General features: G+C 42.1%; 1 protein-coding gene across 1 annotated transcript; it reads left to right on the top strand.

Annotated features, from left to right (window-relative positions):
- The first annotated feature begins 379 nt into the window (after positions 1-379).
- On the top strand, positions 380-20,255 carry Glce (glucuronic acid epimerase). The gene is made up of 4 exons (XM_013012165.1): positions 380-475; positions 8,026-8,624; positions 12,164-12,409; positions 16,778-20,255. Exons 2-4 carry the CDS (start codon positions 8,039-8,041, stop codon positions 17,800-17,802), a joined length of 1,857 nt encoding a protein of 618 aa, XP_012867619.1. The 5' UTR covers positions 380-475; positions 8,026-8,038; the 3' UTR covers positions 17,803-20,255.
- The last annotated feature ends 1,363 nt before the right edge of the window (positions 20,256-21,618 follow it).

Consider the following 21,618-nt stretch of genomic DNA (forward strand, 5'->3'; position numbering starts at 1 on the left):
CCAGCACGAGAACAAAGTGAGCAAATGGATTTACCATGTGGTCTGGGACCAGAGAATGTAGTTCTCCTACCTCTGAGTTTTAAACTCCTGCTTGCCTTCATTACCAAAGCCAGATGTGGCTGATGAAATGAGCGAGGACTCCACACTTTCAGGAGGCCCCTTTCCCCTTCTCTCATAACACTAGGACAAGAAGCTCTGTGATGTCCCTACTGGATGATACGGAAGGAAGCAGTGATGACCCATTAGTGCTTCATGGTACTTCTGATTCTGACCTCCTTACAGTTTGCCTGCTGTGGGTTACTTGGAAAGACAGATTGGACTGTGATTACCCCATTTTATCTGCAGCTACAACGTAACTTAACGCTTTTTAATTTTGTTTCTTTAGGAAATTAACAAGAAACTGAAGCTTGATTCAAATAAACTCTGAATTGAAGCTGGAAATGTACTAGAATTTAGATTCTTTCATTTGATTAAGGTAAGATTATGCAGTAAAATGTAACATACCCTTACTGTACATTTTCAAACTTAAAATTTTAGTGTATGCTTTCTTAACATTTCAGGGAAAAATAATGTTTAGGAGACCAAAGTAGAATCTGATTCATATTTATAGAATTCTTTAAAATATATTCAAGGAATAATTAAACTGTGATACAGAAAGAAGACAAAACTGGAATTATCCAAGGCACTTCAGAAGAAGGGAAATTCACACAGGGTTTCTCCCCTTGAAGATTTTTTTTTCTGATGCAGTAGCAGAAGCATATAAAAAATTGATTCTTGCAAGTTACAAGATTGGGGTTAGACCAAAGTCTAGACAGAAAAGAGCATTAGTGTTGAGGGAAAGTATGCTCTTAGGGAGGAACAGCAGATAGGAAGGAAGTATAAGAAATTATTTATTGGACCTTGATTCTTGATTATTAAAGACTAAAATATCTGTTTAGGGTAGTTTCTTATTTTCTTGGAAAGACTGGAAGGTGTATTGCTTTATAATTTCGTGAGTTATTTTAAGGAATTCCTTACCAAAAAAAATAGACCGAAATTGACATACTTAATTCTAACCAGGGGTTTTAGGCCTAAAGTGTATGAAAAACTTGTAAAAAGTTTTCATATTTCCTTAAAAATTTCCTTAAAATAATTTCCTTAAAATTCTGAAGCTTGACCTTCTTTCTTATTTCTCATGGCTAAGTCAGAAAACAAGAAGCCTGCTTGATAACCCAAGTTCCTGTTATTTTATTTGGGGATGGTTGTTTAAGATTGGCTTAGTAGAGAAGGGGAGATCAGTATGTCATGTTAATTTCTTAACATTTGCTACATTTTGAAATTTACTTTGCTGGAAGCTAGGAAGGTGACTCAGTGGTAGAGTGCTTGCCTTGCATGCACAAAGCCCTGGGTTCGATCCCTCAGTACCACATAAGCAGTAAAAGCTGGAAGTGGTACTGTGGCTCAAGTGGTAGAGTGCTAGCCTTAAGCTGAATTGCTGTGGGACAGCGCCGAGGCCCAGAGTTCAGGCCCCATGACCCACAAAAAAAGAAAAAAAAATGCTTTGCAGAAGAAAAACAACAAAAGCACTTAAAGCAAGGTGCAGGCCATATGCTAGCACTGTTGCCAGAAGAAAATACATGTAAGAAAAACATACATACCTATATGTAGAAGGAATAATCAGAGGATATCGTTTTCTTTTTGCTAAGTACTTGTAATTCAAGTTTCACCTCTGTAAATAATCCTCTCAAATTACTTAGACTGATTATGGAAAAGTCCCTGAAACTTAAGTTTTATCCTTTAGGATGATATATAGGTGTGTATAGAAAACATGTTTCTATATCTTAGGAAATAACCTTTTGGATGCAATTTTGTATCTTCCTCAGCTGTCTTATTTAAGCAAACAAAATTTCTGTATTTATCTTGCATATACCTCACATTTTTAGCCCCTAGAAAGTATCTGCTTTTCTTAGCATGTAGGAAGGTCTGAAGCAGAAGGCAAATGGAAGGCCGGTAGAGATGGAGGTAGTTCAGTTTCGTAACCTTCCTATTTGTTTAGAAAAATGTACATCTGGGAAATCTTAGCTTAAATTGTACTTAATTCACATTTATAGCTGATAAAAATTTACGTGCCTGACCAATATATCATTATCTGGAAAGGCAGACCATTTTTTTACTTGACTGCTACTCTTATCAACTTTTATGAGGTAGTAAAAATTACAGAGGCCTAGAGAAAGGTGTTCTTTGCCTAGAAACACATACTTCTTTTAAAGTAAACTGTGTGATGAAGAATGTTGACAGCCATTTAGCACCACAGCTACCAACTCTAGGACATTTCCATCAGTTGTGAAAGTCCTTCATGCTCCTTCAGAGTCACTCCCGGCCATGACCAGTTTATTTTACCCCAGTAAGTTTGCTTCTCCAAAATGCCACATAAATGGAAGCAGTCAGCAACCTTTGTGTCGGGCTACTTAGCAAAATACTTCCCCCATGTAGTTGCAGGTATCAGGCTGTTACTGAGGTCATTTTACTGCCAGATGGACCAGTCTACTACCAGTTGTTGGACTTCTGTGTTCTTTTCTCGCTTAGGGTTTATATATGAATTGATTTTGTTTTAGAATTTCTGGGTTAATATAGCATTCTCTTGAGTAACTACCTCATAGTTTCATTAGTGTTAGAGAATCTGAAATATGGCATACCTCATGAAAACCTCAGAGCCTTCTGCTAAAACTTGATGAACATATTTACTGAATGTTTTCAAATTTTGGAAGGGGGTGCATGTGACTTTTGGGTCATACTTTTTTGTGTGTTGGTCCTGGGCCTTAAATTCAAGGCCTGGCCACTGTCCCTAAACTTTGTTTCTCTCAAGGTTAGCACCCCATCACTCTATGTCACCCTATCACAGCTCTACTTCTGGCTTTTTGGTGGGTAATTGGAGATAAGAATCTTATGGACTTTCCTTCCCAGGCTGGCTCTGGACTGTGTTCCTCAGATCTCAGCCCCCTGAAGGTGGATTACAGGTGTGATCCACCAGCACCTGGCATGGGACACACTTTTTAAAAACTGAACATGCTGTAGTAGTAGATTCATGGCAGGAAAATGAAGTTTGGTGAAAATGTAGTAGACAGGCAAACACTGGACTGAGAATTTATTAGGTTGTAGGTCTGGAATCTATTTTCGATTTCCATGTGTATTTTTTATAGACTTGGGACAAATTAGTAAGCTCTCTAAGAGAAAAATGAAACTCTCACTTTTCCACAATCCTGTGGTAAGTACTTGATTTCATTTAGTCCTCTGGACACTTCTGAGGTGCCAGTGTGGTAGGTAGGACTAGACCCAGTTACTCCGTGTTAACTTAGTGTGAACTAATTCGATGTGAATTAACTACCTCACTGTGAACTAACTCACTGTGAACTAACTCAGTATGAACTAATTCAATATGAACAAGTCATTGTGAATTAACTCTGTGTGAACTAGGGCAGAGAGGATGAGTCAGCACCTGATGGTTTGGTTGACTTGATGTCAGTTTCCCTGTGTGGAAAATGGAAATACACACTTGGTAGTTTCTTGATAAGTACAGATTCTGCTATTCTGTTGCCTTTTTCTTGGTTATTAAGAGATATTTATAATGTTAATATTTGTAAACATTGTATGGTTTTCTAAGTTGTAAGGGAGGATAAAGGTCAGCAGGTAAGGGCTGCTGTTTGCAGCTTGTCACTCAAAGGCCCCAGTGTGAAGACTTACTTTGAGAGGGAGCACTGTGGTGATTGATGGGCAGCAGCACTTTTAGGTGGTCCTGAGGTCTCTTCCTCCGCCTCTCTGCTTCCTGTCCACCTCCCATTCCTGCCATGATGTGCCTGTCTCATCAAAGGCCCGAACCAATGGGGCTACCCTTGGGAAACCTCCAAAACTGTGGGCTAGGTAAGCTTGAAACCAGTCTTTTCTGTGAAAACAGTTGCCCCAGTAGTTACCTTTAAAATCAATTTGGGCCCTGATTTCTTGTCCATGTTTTCTGACTTGACAAGTTGAGTAAGCAAGCTTTTACCCTTTACTTTTGTGTAATTGCTGTCTTGTAGGACATGGAAACATCTCCTATTCATTGAACTTCCGAGATAGTTCTAAACATTTGTACTGCAAGACTTCCTAGGCAGGAAAAGTAACCCATGCAAAACAAAAGCATCATTAGTTTCTTTTGCTTGGCTTTCCTAATGAGTGGGAAAATATCACACAGCTGTAGAAGCTAGTACTCTTTCTGCACTGATTTATTTACATAGCATATGTTTACTTTGACACATTGCTTTAGAAGCAAGCCAGAGAGCTTTTTTCCTTAAGTACTATACAATACTTCAAAGAACGTTTTAGCTACACTGTAATTGTTAAGCTTTTCTGGATACAAAGCAGCTCTTTGCTCTTTAAGAAACATTTCTGTCCTAGTTCTTTATATTATTGCTGCTGGAGGAAATTAAGCTGAATACATTTAGAAGTTCCTTTCAGAAGCGGATTTTAGTTTCAGAAGCTGATGCAAAATGCCACTGGTTTGCCTGCACAAACCACCGGCAAGTCATTCTACTCATACCTAGTTGCTGAGGTGACACAGAATGGCCTGGAACCAGGTAATGTGATGTTTCCTGATGTCTGAGGCAAAGTCCTTACTTACACTAAAGCCAGTAAAGGTAAGTTTAAAGACTGCTATGTGTTCCCTCATTTTCCTTTAGTAGTTTATAAAAGTGTCACAGTTTCTTCTATTCCACTAGTAATAACAAGAACTCCTTCTTAGGGCTAGATAGATGTCAGTAACTGAAAACATGTCTGGCACTTAGCATATGGTAAAAGTACTCATGAAATTGTTTTCCTTTTCTGTAACCCTTCCTCCTTTAAAAACAAACAAACAAACACAAAACAGCTTTCTTCATTCAAATGAGATTTTGTGTGTGTGCATGCAAGGACTAAGGCTTGAACTCAGAGCCTATGTAGGTACTGTCCGTTAGCCTTTTCTGCTCAAGGCCAGCACTCTACCACTTAAGCCATGCCTCCATTTGTGATTTTTGCTGATTAATTGGAAATAAGAGTCTTATGGACTTTTCTGCTCCAACTGGCTTCGATTCACAGCCTCCTGAGTAGCTAGGATTATAGGTGTAAACAACTGGTGCTTAACTCAAATGAAATTTTTAAAAAGTTAATGTTTCATAAAGATATGACAATAGACCAGGGAAGCCCATGAGCTGGCTACACATAGACCATTTACCACCTCTGGAGCACGGCAGCTGAAATACAATGCTGGTGATTCAGCTCATGCTGATAACTCACCTCACTCCTTGGACAAGACGGAAGTGCCCCATAATGCACGCTAGCTAGATACAGACCTTGAATGTTTCTGTAAGGCCCCTTCCAACTTCCTACAGTGGAGAAGAGGAACTGAGAAAGACTAAAGCTCTTAAGTCCCTGTTGCATCCCCAGAACCAACAGAAAAAGCTCTTTCCCTTCAGCATTTCCAATGTCTGCTGAAGCACTGCTCCCCCTGGAGGAGCCCTCTTGTCAGTGCCCGCCTGCCTGCTCTCCCCTCCATCCTTTCCAGGAGAGCATCAAGCTAAAAACCCAGACCATCCTCAGGTAACAGGAGCTCTGTGTTGGCTCCAGTTATTCTCGCTTCAATTTCAACAAGTAACCAAAGATCACCAGGCATGTGAGGAAAAGTAATGGCAAGAGGAAACTAGCCAGAAGAATATCAGTGGGAAATGTAGAAATTTCCAGAGAAGTGTATTTTGAAAAGCTGTCTTACACTGAGATCCAGGAAGAACCACAGCCACTAACCAAGGACAGAGGACACAAGTTTTACATTGGAAGGGCTCGTGGGGTATAGCAGGGAACCCCAACATTCCTACACACAGTGACAGCTTACCAGACAAACCACACTTCAGTAACTCTTAATGCAAAATGATATGCAACCCAGGATTTCCCTGCCAGACTACTAATTGTGAGAGCAGAATGACAGTGTTTTAAGTCTCAGAGATTGCCTTCTCTTAGAATTAAAAGAATGAATTATTCATTTGCCATTGTCTTTCTTAGGAAACAGAAATTCATCATTTAAGTTTTCATTGAACATTATTGTGTGTGTGTGTGCGCGCGCGCGTGTGTCTGTGTGTGTGTGTGTGTAGAGGGGGTTCTTTTTATCTTATTTCTGCCAAAAAGTTTTTTTGTGGGGAAAATGAGAAGGGATAAAAACAATAAGCAGTTGATGAGGTCATTCCATGCATAAACTACAGAGTGGCTGTGGCCAATTTTTTTTTTGTCAGTTGTGGGGCTTGAACTCGACCTGAGTGCTGCTCCAGAGCTCTGCAGCTCAAGGCTAGCCATCTACCACTTGAGCCACAGAGCCACTTGTGGTTTTCTGGTGGTTTATTGGAGGTGAGGGTCTCATGGACTTTCCAGTCCAGGCTGGCTTTGAACCATGATCCTCAGATCTCAGCCTCCTGAGTAGCTAGGATTACAGGCATGAGCCACAGGTGCCTGTATATAGTTCCCCTTACTCTCTGTAGGCTGAAATATTCCATACATTGCACGTACTCTCTCCTATGTTGTGATCAATAGTAGCAAATTCTTCTCCCATCAGGACTGGAATGACATCATCAGCTTTAAGTTAAAACCTCATCTGACAGCTATGTGAGAATAGACTTTAGGGGTGTAAAGTAGTAGGACAAGATAGAGGCAGAGACCAGTTGGCTATTGCTGCAAAATTTCAGGCAAAAAGTGGCCTGGTGGCACAGGTGGTGTTGGTGGGAAGAGGTCACATGCAGGGTATAGCGTGAAGGAGGTCATGTGCTGGGCTCACCAAGTAGGAGGTCATGTGCTGGGTACACTGTGAGGGAATTCCTGACTGACTGGATATGGGATGAGCAAAAGAGGAATCAGAGTTTTAGTGTGAGCTGCAGGAAGGAGGAACAAGTGGATTAGGAGATAAATTTTGATTATTGCATTTCAGAAATCTATTTGATCTCTAGGAAAAGATACCAATTACACCAGGCACTGGTGGCTTGTGTCTGTAATGCTAGCTACTGAGGAGGCTGAGATCTGAGGATCATGGTTCAAAGCCAGCCCGGGCAGAAAATTCCATGAGGCTTATCTTCAATTAACAAGCAAAAATCCAGAAGTAGAGCTGTGGCTCAAGTGGTAGAGCACTACTAACCTTGAGCCAAAAAGCTCAGGGACGGTACCTAGGCCCTGAGTTCAAGCCCCAGGACTGGCACTCACACGTATTCCCCACCCCCCAAAAAAGATACTCATCACTTAGATTGACAGTTGGGTATATGTATCTGCAAAGAAAAGTCTGACATGGAAATAGAATTTGGGGGTAGTTGGTATGTAAATTGTATTTAAAGACACAAGACCCAATTGCAATCACTTAGGGAAAAATAGACAAAGAAATCTGAGGACTGGGACCCTAAGACACTATAACCCTCAAGGGTCAGGAGATAAGAAGGAAGACTCACAGAAGATTAAGGAAGGAAAGGAAGATAGCATAGTACTGCAGGAGAGGACCAAGAGAGAGGATGCCTTGGAGACTAGGAACAGTGGCATCAGGAGGAAAGGTCCATTTTATGCTCTAAGATACCAGATAGAATGAGCAATGCAGGTTCACTGGAGGCTTGGGTAACATGGGTGTTGATGCTTTGCAGGAAAGGGTCGATTATGTTTTTTCAGAAGTGACTAAGCTGTTAGGACAGAAATGCTTAAATTGTTTGTTCTTAGCTATTTAAAACAGAACTAGAAAATCTTTCGGCTTAGGGAGCCTTGCAGAAAATTGCCAAGATACCAAGGGAGCACAAAGTAAGAGAATTTGGGCATCTCCACTTGAGAGGATGATGCAGATGAAGGGGTGGAATCCTCTTACCTTTTTTTTGGTCCATTCTGAAAAATTTGAGTCAGCTTTTTTGCATTTGATAAAATTGCCCTAATGTGGTTTTGGTTATTTTAAAACTGAAGAGAATCTTACCCAATTTCAGAAATGTCAACGACACATCTGTGCATGAATCTTCCTTCTTGCCCTCATAGGTATGGTGTGAATATGCGTTGCTTGGCAGCTCGGGTCAACTACAAGACGTTGATTATCATCTGTGCACTCTTCACGTTGGTCACAGTACTTCTGTGGAACAGGTGTTCCAGTGACAATGCAACTTCATTTCCACGGCACTTGAGTAATGGCTTCAGGGTGGATGGACTAGAAAAGAGAGCGGCGGCATCTGAGAGTGACCGACGTGTGAACCACGGGGGCAGACAGCAGTCAGAGGAGACGCTCCTGCAGGAGCAGCAGAAAGCACCCCCTGTGGCTGGGGGCTTCGATGGCAGTGTGGGCAGCAAGGTGTTAGGGCTCAAATATGAAGAAATTGACTGTCTCATCAATGATGAGCACACGATTAAAGGGAGACGAGAGGGGAGTGAAGTCTTTCTTCCATTCACTTGGGTGGAGAAATACTTTGACGTTTACGGAAAGGTGGTTCAGCATGATGGCTATGACCGGTTTGAATTCTCTCACAGCTATTCCAAAGTCTACGCACAGAGAGCCCCCTACCACCCAGATGGCGTGTTCATGTCCTTTGAAGGCTACAATGTGGAAGTCCGAGACAGAGTCAAGTGTATCAGTGGAGTTGAAGGTTGGTATCTGCCTGCTTGTGAGTACACAGCTATTGGTTGAAGCCTTTTCATTGCTCTGTCTTGGCAAAAAGGAACCAGTCAGGTCTGAGCTTTAGGTTTCTAGCTATTTGATTTAAGGGCTGCAGGAAGAGCACACCTGAACACATAGCATTCTTCCAGTACCTTCTTCCAGAGTCTCACTGGTTTTAGGTTGGGGCAGAGCACCTACAGAAATTTTGATTTCATATATGCAGTTCTGGGGCTAGGAATCTGGTTCAGTTGATAAACATTTGCCAGCATTTGCCAAGCTTGAACAAGGCCCTGGGTTCAATCTCTAGTATGTGCGAGAAAACAAAATTTATGTATTTATATATGCATATACATGTGTGTGTGTGTATATATATATATATATATATATGTATATGTATATAAATTTTATCCTCTAGTGAGAGGATTGGGAGAAAAGAGAGCATCCACTGTTGTTGTGTCCCGTCCCCTGCCACACCGTACTGTCTGTTGCCTGGTTAGACAGCTGCCATCACTGGAAGGAAAGTTCAGGTCCAAGGACAACAATTCCTAACCCCCATTCCATGTCCTCTGCACTTACCAGTTACCTGTAGAGTACAGAAAGTGCCTTTCATTGCCTCTAAAACTGTGGGACCCTGGAGTACCTGATGGGAATAATTGGTCTGTTATGGACTTTGGTTTTCCAATGTAGCAGTGACCAGGAAGTCAAATTGAATTTTACTCTGAAGTGCATTGTTTAAATGAGAAGGAACGTAATGTGATTAGAAATATCTTGGCTTCAGTTTCATTGTATTTCACCTTCCTTATTGTAGAATGGTTTTAATACCTTAATGCTAATTTCAATATAAACTTGATTTTACTATTTAAAAATATATATATGGATTGCTGAGGGTGTAGCTCAAGTGGTAGTATCTGCATGGCAAGTTCAAACCCCAGGACCAGCACCCCCCAAAAAAAGTTTCTTTTGATATAACTTCTTCATTTTGTGCTGCACCCTGATTGGCTTTTTCCTTAGTGCAGGGGATCAAATCAGGCTGTACACATACAAAGTGCCATTCACAGAATTACACCTCAAGCCCTACTTTTAACTTTTTTTTTTCTGGTCCTGGTACTTGAACTCTGGGGCTGGGCACTGGTTTCTGAGCTTATTTTGCTCAAGATTAGCATTCTACCACTTAAACCACAATGACACTTCTGGCTTTTTATGACCATGAGACTCTTACCTCCAATAGACTTTCCTGCCCTGGCTAGCTTTGAACCATTATCCTCAGATCTCAACCTCCTGAGTAGCTAGGATTAAGGCATGAGTCACCAGCACCCTGCTTACTTTTAACTTTTTAAAGCAGTTAAATTGATTTATTTCTTGGCAAATGGTATCTGAGGTCAGGGTCCAGTTTGAAACCTCTCCCCCCAGACGTAACATGTATTGAATGAGCTCTTCTTTTCCTTCCTGATTCATGAACATGGTCTCTATCATTCATTTTACCAAATTTCCATAAGACTCCAGCAGACTGCTTGCTTGTTGTTCTTTCCCATTGACCAGTCCCAATTCTTGTACCATTGTTAGATTATGTACATTTTATGATGTGATAGTTCTGCTTACTTTGCGGGCATTCCCAGAGAAAGGTTACTGACATGAAAACACCTGTAACCTGGTCTCTTAGCTTGTAAAGTACCTGGAATTAGTCTGCTTTTGTTGCTACAGCAATACCTGGAACCACAGTCTTTATTAAGAAAGAGTTATATTTAACTCACTGGGAGCTACAAGTGCAGGAAGCATGGTGCTGGTTTTGTGAAAGCCCCTTGGCCATGTTACTGGATAGCATTATGAAGAGAGCATTTGTGAGAGCATGAGGTCATATGGTAAGATAGGAAGCTAGAACATGGGGAAGGCCTTAGTTTTCAGTCTTGCTCTGTTTTGATTTGTTTTCTGGTACCAACATTTGAACTTAGTGCTACATGCTTGCTCAGCTTTTGCTCTGGTGCTTTACCAATGAGCCCAGCTTTTTGCTGGTTGTTTTGGAGACGATCTCAAGGACTTTTCTGCCCAGGCTGACTTTGAACCCCCATCTTCCAGCTCTTGGCTTCCTGAATAGCTAGGATTGCAGGCTTGAGCAGCTGACACCAGGTCCTGTATTTTATAACAACTCCAGCATGAGAACTGCATCTGTGACTTCCTAGGGCAGTTCTCCTAAGACCTCATCACTCCCCACAAAGCTCCGCCTCTAAGTAATTATGCGTATTACCACAATGAGGACCAGGCCTCCAACACTAGCCCTTGGAGGCACACTCAGACCTTGTTGAAACCACAACAGCCCCTGTTGTCAGGGATTGTTTTGAAACTACATCAGAATAGTAGAATTGTCAGCTATAGATTCCAGTGTCTGCTGTGCTGGTCAGATGCCTGCTTTTCATTTCAGAACTACAGATAAGAGTTTCTCTCCCAACAGGTAAACACAGTTGAGCCATGAAATACTCTGGGCAATGTAGTATTGTAGTTTCCATGTAGAAAGTTGCTAACTAAACACTAATAGCAAACATTTCGAAGTTGCCCTAGAATTTTACAAGACATAATCTGTTGCTGAGGTATGATGGTACATGAATGTAATCCCTGTACTTGAAAGGCTGAGGCAGGCGGATGAGTTCCAGACCAGCCTGGGGTACTAAAAGGGCTGGAGACAAAAGAGAAGGAATTGAATGTGATCAAGTATAAAACCAAGTCAGTTTTTTTTTTTTTTTTGTCGGTGGTGGGGCTTGAACTCTGGGCCTAGGCGCTGTCCCTCAGCTCTTCAGCTCAAGGCGAGCGCTCTACCACTTGAGCTACAGCGCCACTTCCGGTTTTCTGGTGGTTTATTGGAGATAGGAGTCTCATGGTCTCTCCTGCCTGGGCTGGCTTTGAATCGCGATCCTCAGATCTCAGCCTCCTGAGTAGCTAGGATTACAGGCGTGAGCCACCAGCGCCCGGCCCAAGTCAGTTTTTAAAAGGCAGTCCTTGTTCTTAAGAATTACATTTTGACCAGAAAGGTATGAAAGTAATTTTAAGCTGGGTATGTACTTTTAGGTTTTCTCATTAAACAAATACTTTAGCCATTACATGGAATACTTCCTTGTTAGACCTTGACACTGGAGGGAGGTAGTTAATGGAGTGTTACCTACTGATGTTAAAGAAAATTACAGGATTGTTACTTAGAATAAACCGGGTGAGGTGAGGTCTGTGCTTAAAATTGTGCAAAATGTGAATATGTGAACAAGATCACGAAAAGTAACTCCTGTAGCTGTGAGCAGAAGTGACGTACATAAACAGTCCTGAAAAGGTTTAGTTTGTTCATAGCTGTGTGTCACATGAGAATAATATATTTGTATCTGCTTAACTTGGGGGGACAACTTGGAGCAATTAGGAGAGCAGCATAATAAGAAAGCTGCCAAGTGGCCCTAATCCTGAGCCATGCAGGTACAAGGCCATAACCTTGAGGCATGCGGGTACACAGCGAGAAATGTCTGGCAGTAATTGTGTATCCTTCCTCTTTTACAGGTGTGCCTTTGTCCACTCAGTGGGGACCCCAAGGCTACTTTTACCCCATCCAGATTGCACAGTATGGGCTGAGCCATTATAGCAAGAACCTGACAGAGAAGCCTCCTCACGTAGAGGTGTATGAGACAGCCGAAGATGAGGACAGAAATGGCAAACCCAATGCCTGGGCAGTGCCCAAGGGCTGCTTTATGGCCAGTGTGGCTGACAAGTCTAGATTCACCAATGTGAAACAGTTTATTGCCCCAGGTAAGCTGTATGCCATCAGCGCTGCTCACCTTTCTGTTGACATTCCCTTAAAATTTTCAAATCATTCTTAAAAACATATTAGCAGACTGTTTATGTCACACAAGTCAATAAAGTAGTTGTATCATCCAAGTGAATTCCCTACAGAAGGAGAGGCTAGAAGAAAAGCAACAAGGTTATAAAGAGAGAAGTGTATGTTGTATGAAGAGCTGAGGTCCACACTCCTCCAGGGGGATTCTTGGGTTCTGCAGCCCACAGAAATGGGGTCCCTGGGCTTTGGTTTGGGTTTTCCTTTGCTTTGTGGTGCTAGGACTCAAACCTTGGACTTTGTGCGTGCTAGGCAAACACTATCACTGAGCTGTACCCTAACCGCCTTAGTTTAGTGTAATGTTGTACTGCAGTATAGTTTAATTTTTGAGTTATTCCCCCTAATGTAGAAGGAACTTTTACAGAAAGAGCCATCCTTTCCTTTGTGTAATTTTTGCCAATAGCTTGTAACTTTTTCAACAAAAGTAGCATTACCAAGGAGGCCTACTCCCATATTGAATTGTGTTAATGTACTAAATTCTCTCAAACTTCATATAAAACCATCTTCATTAATAAAATCATTTAAAAAATCAAATTAACTTTATGCATCATCTCCCCTTTTACTGACAGTCTCATTAATTAGGATATAATGCATTTTTCTGCACTGATCAATATCTATAAGAATTAATGAGTCCATTACTTAAAGAGACAATGGAATCATACTAGTTAGCACATCAGGATTAATTCGCTCTACAGAGATGTTGTCAAGATCAGAACCCATTCCCCTTGTACCATCCTTGCAGTTGATAAATACAAAAGAGAGAAAAGGTTATAAGCCCTCTTCTGTGTTCTCACCGCATCCTTTACTGATGACTGGGGAATTTACAGACCTTGTAAGCCACAGGACAAACCTCTTTCTAGATGGCCTTCAGTCATGGATTGGTGAGAGCTGATGATGTGCAGGGTGACTTGACATTCCTTTCTGGGAGTAGAACTTTCCTCTATGGCATTCTGTGAGAGTCCAAGACAGAATCTTTTCTTAGTGTAGGAGCCTGTGATGTTTAAGAAGATATTTCAGCAGGAAATTATTATATAAAGCCAAAGAACATTTGGTTTGGGGTACCCCCAAGGATCTGTGTAAATAAGGATAGAAAACAGCTGTTGCATCCTGAGTTCCTGGGAGGTTTTTCAGAACTGTTGTATAAATTGTCCTAGTTAGAGCAAGCACTTTCACTGTATACTTCCATGTCCTATATTCTGGTTTCCCTTTGGCCTCTATCCATGGCCCATAGCTGGAGGTAAATCATAGGGAGAAAACTCTGTCAGTCGTAACCATGCTGCCACGGGACACTGGGTACTGGTGAGGTGTAGATGTTTGGGCATTCCAGTAGTGCCCGTACTTGCATACTACAGGAGTCTGTAGGAGGAGAGAGGGGAAGATGAAAATGGACACAGGTGTATGATGCGTGAGGCTGTTTAGAGGACAGACCTCATGGAGGCATTTCAGTACCCAGTGTTGCAGGCACAGGGGCTGGAGACTTTTGACCTTTCATTTTTTTCTTTCTTGGCCTTGAATTTTTGTTTTCCTGAAAGAGAATAAAATCATCTAGAGTGGCGGGAAAAAAGTATAAGCTAGATGTGGGACCCACCTGTAATCCCAGCCTTCAGAAGATGGAGGCAGGATCAAGAGTTCCAGGCCATCCTGAAGTATGTAGTGAGATCCTGTCTGGGAAATAAAAATAAGTGACAGTGCATTTTATGAGTCTACAGCACATTTTTATTGTTTGTTGAATATTTTCCCAGTTTTAAAACTGAACTAGAAGTGTGTCACGACATACTTTATTAAGTACAAAGCATCCTCTGTCACTTCTGTGACGTGGCATGTCAGTGCCTCTTGTTTCTAGCCCTTCCTTCTCAGGCCTATGACCCACAACCCGTGCCCCATCAAGGTTCTGAGCACTGCCTCCTCCCTTTCAGCCTAGTAAAGCTGGTGATGAAGTAAAGAATGGTGGAAGAACTGAAGAGTAATGGTAGATTGTCATGGCTGTGTGACTCAGGAACCTCTCTGCTGATGGGAATGCTACATCCCACCACTTCATTCATTAGTGAATTATTGGACATAGCAAGTGATTCTTTAAATTGTGTCATTTAGAAGAAAATTCTTGGAGCAAATGATATCTTTAGCTTTCCTCTCATTGTTGACTATGAAAGAGCCTTACCCTGAGAATGAAGAGTAAACAGCACTCAGGGTAGTCTGATTTGCTAAGGGTAATGTCATCTTGAGTGATTCATAAATCAGTTCAGAATCATTCCATGTTTCAGGGTTACAGTACTGAGCTTCAGATCCCGTTCACTGCAGAAGTGGGAAGTGCTAGTTAAGAGAGAGTAATGGCCTCTCAAAGCATGATAAAATGGGCAAGGCCATCGCAATGCTCGTGTCCCTGGTACAATTTCCACTGTGGCTGGTCCACTACATAAAGCAACCAAGAGCATGTGCTGCAGAGTCTGCAGTGCTGGGCTCCAGCACAAGGGTTAGATGATAGCCCAATGTGCTCACATTCCACACTGACTGCTGCAAGCACAGTTCCAAGTTCCCGCTTCTAATCTGTGTTCTTGTGTATATACCAAAGGGATCTTCAGGAGTGCCCTGGCCAAGGTCTGACATTATGGGACTTAGAGCAGTAACCCTTGCCATGAGGGTGTTTCTTCCAGTAGCGCTTTTCTCTCTTAAAGTCTTTGAACCTGGGTCCAGGAAACCTGAACCACTTAGCTGTCACCAGTTAGCTCTTGGCCTTGGGAAAGCCTGTGTGCTTTGATCTCTCCTATAAACATGTCAATTCCTATTTTGCTGTTTCAGATAATTGTAGGGATAGAATGAGATAATCAATCCATATGATGTGTTTTTGGAAATATAAGCTGTGTAAAGACCAAGGTACTCATATTTCTCTGTAATATTTTTTATTCTTGCTGCTGTTTTAGAGTTTGGGGTCTTGGGGCTTTGAATTCAAGGCCTACCTCACACTTGTTACACAAGCATTCTAGGCCATGCTCCACCCCTTTTTGCTTTAGTTTTTCAGCTAGGGTCTCATGCTTTTTGCTCATGGGTAGCCTGGGACCACAGCCTTCCTACCCCTCCCTCTTGAGTAGCTGGGATTAGAGACATGTATCACTGTGTCTATCTGCGTTTGGTTTTAATATGTGCATTTCTTTCCTTGGTAGTTGAGATGATCAGGACTCAGAGTCCTCCGCCATCACTGTGTTGGAGCTGTCCAAGAGAAATTCCTATTTTTAATTTGAAGATAAAATAGCTTTTGCTACTTTCTTAACATGTGCTAATTAGTGCTATGAAGCATTATCATTTATTACTAGTTCTGAGCCATTGTCTTTTTAAAAAATCCTCACAATTACCCTGCAAAGTAATATATCTCTGTTCAACATGTGAAGGGACTGAAACACCATCTGTTTTGCCTTGCCATAGCTAATGGTGTTCATTCAGTCTAAAGTTTTAAACTCCAAGCCCTATGCTTTCCCCATTACCTTTCTATTTTGTACTTGAGCCCACCGCATAACTTCCAGTAATTTCATTCACAGTAAACTTTTCATAAGTACAAGTACTATAGAGACAGTCTCCTCATCCAGGCCTTGGTGTGCACAAACACAGCTCTGGGAATTGAAGTCTTAAGTGAGATAGAGAGCATTAGGAATGGAGTAACATTAATTGTTAGATAAAAACTGGAAATCTGGAACTTCTGCAGTTTCCAACGCTGTGAGCTGGGCCAGCGTTTGTCTGCTTTTCTTCTTATAGGAGGGCAGCAGGGTCATCAGCGATTGGAGCTGGTACTAGCACTAGAAAAGATTATGTTTGTGCCAGTACTGGGGCTTGAACTTAGGGCCTGGGTGCTATCCCTTAGATTTTTCACTTAAATCTGGTGCTCTACCATTTGAGCCACACCTCCACTTTTTGGTGGTTATTTGGAAATAGGAGTCTCATGGACTTTCCTGCCTACCCTGGCTTTGAACCATGATCTTCAGATCTCCTGAGGATCAGGCATCTTTCTCCTGAAAGAGCTTTTGAATAACGAGGATTTCAACTGGGAGCCATCATCACCTGGCTTAGAAAAGAAAATTTGATCAGCAGTGTTTTAGTTTTCCTCTGAGTCCTTTACTGTGTGTCAGTACTTTAACTTAGTAAAAGAAAAATGCATATGAATCTGATACATAGAATTCTCAAGTGTTAATTTTGCATGGTCCATAGTTGTCAAGAACACACTATATAGATAACTAAAGCTCAAGTTTGGAAGCATTTTCTCCTCACCAGTCTTATTGATGTGTTCTCCTCTTTAGAAGCCAGTGACGGTGTGTCCTTGCAGCTGGGAAACACAAAAGACTTTATTATTTCATTTGACCTCAAGTTCCTAACGAACGGGAGCGTGTCTGTGGTTCTAGAGACCACCGAGAAGGGCCAGCTCTTCACTATCCATTATGTCTCAAATACCCAACTCATTGCTTTTAAAGAAAGGGACATATACTATGGCATCGGGCCCAGAACTTCATGGAGCACAGTCACCAGAGACCTAGTTACTGACCTCAGGAAAGGAGTGGGGCTCTCCAACACAAAAGCTGTCAAGCCAACCAAAATAATGCCCAGAAAAGTGGTGCGATTGATTGCAAAGGGAAAGGGCTTTCTGGACAACATCACCATCTCCACCACCGCCCACATGGCTGCCTTCTTTGCTGCCAGTGACTGGCTGGTAAGGAATCAGGACGAGAGGGGTGGATGGCCCATCATGGTGACCCGGAAGCTAGGGGAAGGGTTTAAGTCTTTAGAGCCAGGGTGGTACTCTGCGATGGCGCAGGGGCAAGCCATTTCTACGCTTGTCAGGGCCTATCTCTTAACAAAAGACCAGGTATTCCTCAGTTCAGCTTTACGGGCTACAGCCCCTTACAAGTTCCCATCAGAGCAGCGTGGTGTCAAAGCCGTGTTCATGAACAAACATGACTGGTATGAAGAATACCCAACCACGCCTAGCTCCTTTGTCTTAAATGGCTTTATGTATTCCTTAATCGGGCTGTATGACCTAAAGGAGACTGCGGGGGAGACACTTGGGAAAGAAGCAGCATCCTTATATGAGCGTGGGATGGAGTCCCTGAAGGCCATGCTGCCCCTGTACGACACGGGCTCAGGGACCATCTACGACCTGCGGCACTTCATGCTGGGTGTTGCTCCCAACCTGGCCCGCTGGGACTATCACACCACCCACATCAACCAGCTGCAGCTGCTCAGCACTGTTGATGATGCTCCCGTCTTCAGAGAGTTTGCCCGGAGGTGGAAGAGCTACCTCAAAGGTGGCAGGGCAAAGCACAACTAGTGCCAACAACCAAACCATGGTCAGCCTCAGAACCATAAGCCACAGGCCATGCACCAGGCATGGGGAACCCTGCTCCTGGCCTGAGACAGTTGCGTGTGCTCTGTGGGCAGGTGGCAGTTAGAGCAGGAATGTTTGGGGTGCCTTGCTCATTGCAGGCTGTAGACAATAAGTAACGGTGAATAGCCCTGGCCAGCTGCCGGCACATCCACACGCAGTGCGGAGCGCTTTTCAGATGTGATTATTTATATTTATATTGGAAGCAGATGTTTAAAAAATATGTGCTGTAATACAGTCAGTGTGTGTTTGTACCCTGGATAGTGGACTGTGCTCAACTTTTTAAAAGCTATTTCTTTTCTCTAGACATTTCTGGGAGGTGAATGGGTATTTGTTGCATTTGTTCAATTTGATACATATGGAGACTATTTTGCATTATGGTTTTCTTGATGTGTGTAAATTAAACACACCCAGTCTTCAGGCTTCACAGTATGTAAAGCACAACTAGAATGAAACTTATTGACCGCACAAGAAATTACAGAAATGTTTATGAAACTTGATCTACAATCAGTGAAAGTGTGATAATCAGCCTGTCCCTCCTGCCACCCCTGTGTGATGGTTTCTTTGTGTTGCCTTTTGTCTTCACTTTGACAGTTTTGTCTAGTCCGGGGACATGATGTAGAATATTGACTTTAAACCTAAATTTGGGGAGGATTTAGAAATTTTAGGACCACCATCTCTTCTGTTGCACCTGAGGAAAGGCCTAGCTTAAATGTTCCATACATAAATCACACTGGGGTTCCCTCCCCTTGGGGGTCATTCTCTATTCTCACTAAGCCATTGGGGCTCTGTCTCTGTTGTTACTTGAAAACTTAGTTTTGATTTATTCCAGCTGTTTAGAAGAGGTGCTGCTGCTGTGTCTGGAAAGGTCTTTGTTGAGCCCCAGACAGATTTCCTAGTAATGCACAGCCCAGAAACATAAGCCCCATAATAACATACAGCTTGGAAACACACAAGCTCCTACATGTTGAAGGGCTCAGCCGACACAGTGCTCTTCACCTGACCTCAGAAGAACCGGTGCCCTCTCTGCCTACATGGTGTTGTGCAATGGAACATACATGTCTGTGATAGGTACACAAAATGTATGCACCTCAGAGTGGGCAGGAACATGAAAATTCATTCCACACTGGAAACAATTTTAAGCTGGCAGTATACAAATAAGCTTTGGTTCCCAATTTCTATGACCCCAGCTCTTCATTTTACCCATAACAGACAGATGTGGGTGTTACATTCCCCTGTCCACCTTTGTAAGTCTCATACATTCAATGTCTCAACAACATTTAAGCATTAAATATGTCATCTCAGTTATAAAGGCAAGGACCTCCCCCATTTTTTCGTGCTGACGTTTCAGATGAATGCCCTCCTTCTCCATGTTTGCTGTTACTTAGTGGGTCCAGGATTGTTTGTGTTTGCATGCTGGTCTTCAGAGGAGGAGAGCTGGTGAGAACACTGTGGTCCTGCTCTGGGACATACCAGTGCCTTAATCCCACAGTCCCAAGCTAAGAGGGGAGGGGAGAGGAAGGGCTGCTGCTGGTTTAACACTGCCCTCCACACTGTAGTGGCAGCTTGGTTTGTCTTCTATCCCCAAGGGGCATTGTGGGTACTTGAGGACGTTCGGAATCATGGAGCTGATTGAAGTGCAGATACCCCGCAGATATCCCTAAGTCAGCCTGTTGCAGGATGGTTACCTGTAGGTGAGCTGGACCACCAAGGAGGGAGGCCACCTGGGACCACCTGCATTTTCACCCTGACAACTATAGAGCTGTCTAGGGTTTTAAATCATGGAAAATGTTTACTTATTTTGAGTTTAGGAATACTGGGGAGGGTACTTTAAAGTTTTGTTTCTTTAATTTTTATTTTCTTTAAGACTATAGGTGTTGGTTTTGTTCACCTAAACAGCAAAGGTAATTTGCTGATAATTGGTTGTCACTTCAATTGCTCAACCAACCAAAAGCTTCCAGACCAAGGTCAAGTTTGACCCTTTTGGAGTTCCTGTACGTAAGGCTTCAGTCAAGAAGCACCAGGTGTGCCAGGGGTGCAGAGGTGACCACAAAGCTCCTGTGCAGCGAGTGTCTTCTTGGCAGTGTGCACTTTCACAGGAGCTGCGGTTCCAGCGTCCTGTCATTGTCTTTCTCCTCCACTATACATGTGGGCTGTACACCATGTGTGAAATATGCAATAAATGTTTACATGACACCCTCCTTGAAGGGTAGTCCTGTGTAACGCTGTACAGACTTTGCGGTTGAAGCACAATGTGCACATGTTAGTTTTATATGCAGCAAAACTTGATTTTTTTGCAGATGGAAAGGTTATTTTGTTTCTATACAAAGTAAATGAATTGTGCTTAATGTAAAGCTGCTTTATAAAATTGTAAAATAAAATTTTTATCTTAAAAGGAATGTACCTGGATATTTCTTTTCCTTCTCTAATTCTAAGATTATTTGAGTCAGCAAGCACATTTCTGGCCATTTGACAGCAAACCTATTTGTGTCAGGCAGAGTGGGGAACTGAGCATATGACACATGGGGACTAAGGCTGCTGCCCAAGTGGTGGAGTACCTGCCTGGAAAGCACAAGGGCCTGAGTTCAAGTTTCAATGGGGGAGGGGAGATACAAGCTCTCAGGAGTGTTGTTCTGCAAGGGACCAGTGAACTATAATACAATGTCATTAAAGTCATAAAAGCCATAAGCTAAGGATGTCCACTCTCTACTCTTCAATATAGTTCTGGAACTCCCAACCAGAGCACTAAGGCAAGAAAATGACATAAAATGGATTCACATAGGAAATAAATCAAATTATCCCTATTTGCAAATGGCACGATCTATACCTAAAGGACTCAAAAAACTCCATCCCCACGCTTCTAAAGCTGATCAACCACTTTGGCAAAGTAGCAGGATACAAAATTAACCCACAAAAATCAGTAGCCTTTCTATATGCCAACAGTGTACAAGCAGAGAAATTATGAAAACAAATCCATTTCCAACAGCCTCAAAAAAGTAAAATGCCTAGGAATCAACCTAATCAAAGACATAAAAGATATTTATAGCAAAAACCATAAAAACATGAAAAGAGAGGACACTAGGAAATGGAAAGACCTTCCATACTCATGAATAGATGAAACCAATATCATGAAAATGGCCATACTGCCAAAAATGCTACACAAATCCAGTTCCATCCCCATCAAAAGCTCAATGCTGTTCTTTACCAAGATAGAGAATTCAATCCAAAAATTCATATGGGACAACAAAAGACCTACAATAGCCAAAGGAATTTTAGGCAAAAAAAAAAAAAAAAAAGCAAATGGTGGTGGTATCGCAATGCCAGGCTTCAAACTCTACTACTGAGCCATAATAAAAGCAGCTTGGTACTAGCAAAAAAAATTAAACCCAAAGATTAATAGAATATTGTTTAGAAGACCCAGAAATAAAGCCCTACACTTATCTGATATTTAATAAGGGAGCCAAAGACATACAGTGGGGAAGAAATAGCCTCTTCAACAATGGGTTTGGAAAAACTAGGCAGCCATATGCAAAAAACTAAAGGTGGATCTCTGTCACCATGCACTAATATCAATTCAGAGTGAATCAAAGACCTCAGTGTCAGATCCAAAACAGAAACTATTACAAGCGAGAATAGGAGAGACATGAGAACTTACAGGTAGAAACTTCTTGAAGAGAGTCCCAGGGGCACAACAGATAGTGGAGACTTGACAAGTGGAATCACATCAAAGTAAAATGTTTCTGCACAGTTAAGGACATAGTT

The sequence above is a fragment of the Dipodomys ordii genome, unplaced genomic scaffold (genome assembly GCF_000151885.1).
Source record: "Dipodomys ordii isolate 6190 unplaced genomic scaffold, Dord_2.0 Scaffold15, whole genome shotgun sequence".
NCBI lineage: Eukaryota > Metazoa > Chordata > Mammalia > Rodentia > Heteromyidae > Dipodomys > Dipodomys ordii.

Coding starts and splice junctions, on each gene's coding strand:
- Glce (XM_013012165.1), top strand. CDS start 8,039: ATGCGTTGCTTGGCAGCTCGGGTCAACTACAAGACGTTGATTATCATC. Junction 8,625..12,163: donor GTGTATCAGTGGAGTTGAAG/GTTGGTATCTGC, acceptor CCTCTTTTACAG/GTGTGCCTTTGTCCACTCAG. Junction 12,410..16,777: donor GAAACAGTTTATTGCCCCAG/GTAAGCTGTATG, acceptor TCTCCTCTTTAG/AAGCCAGTGACGGTGTGTCC.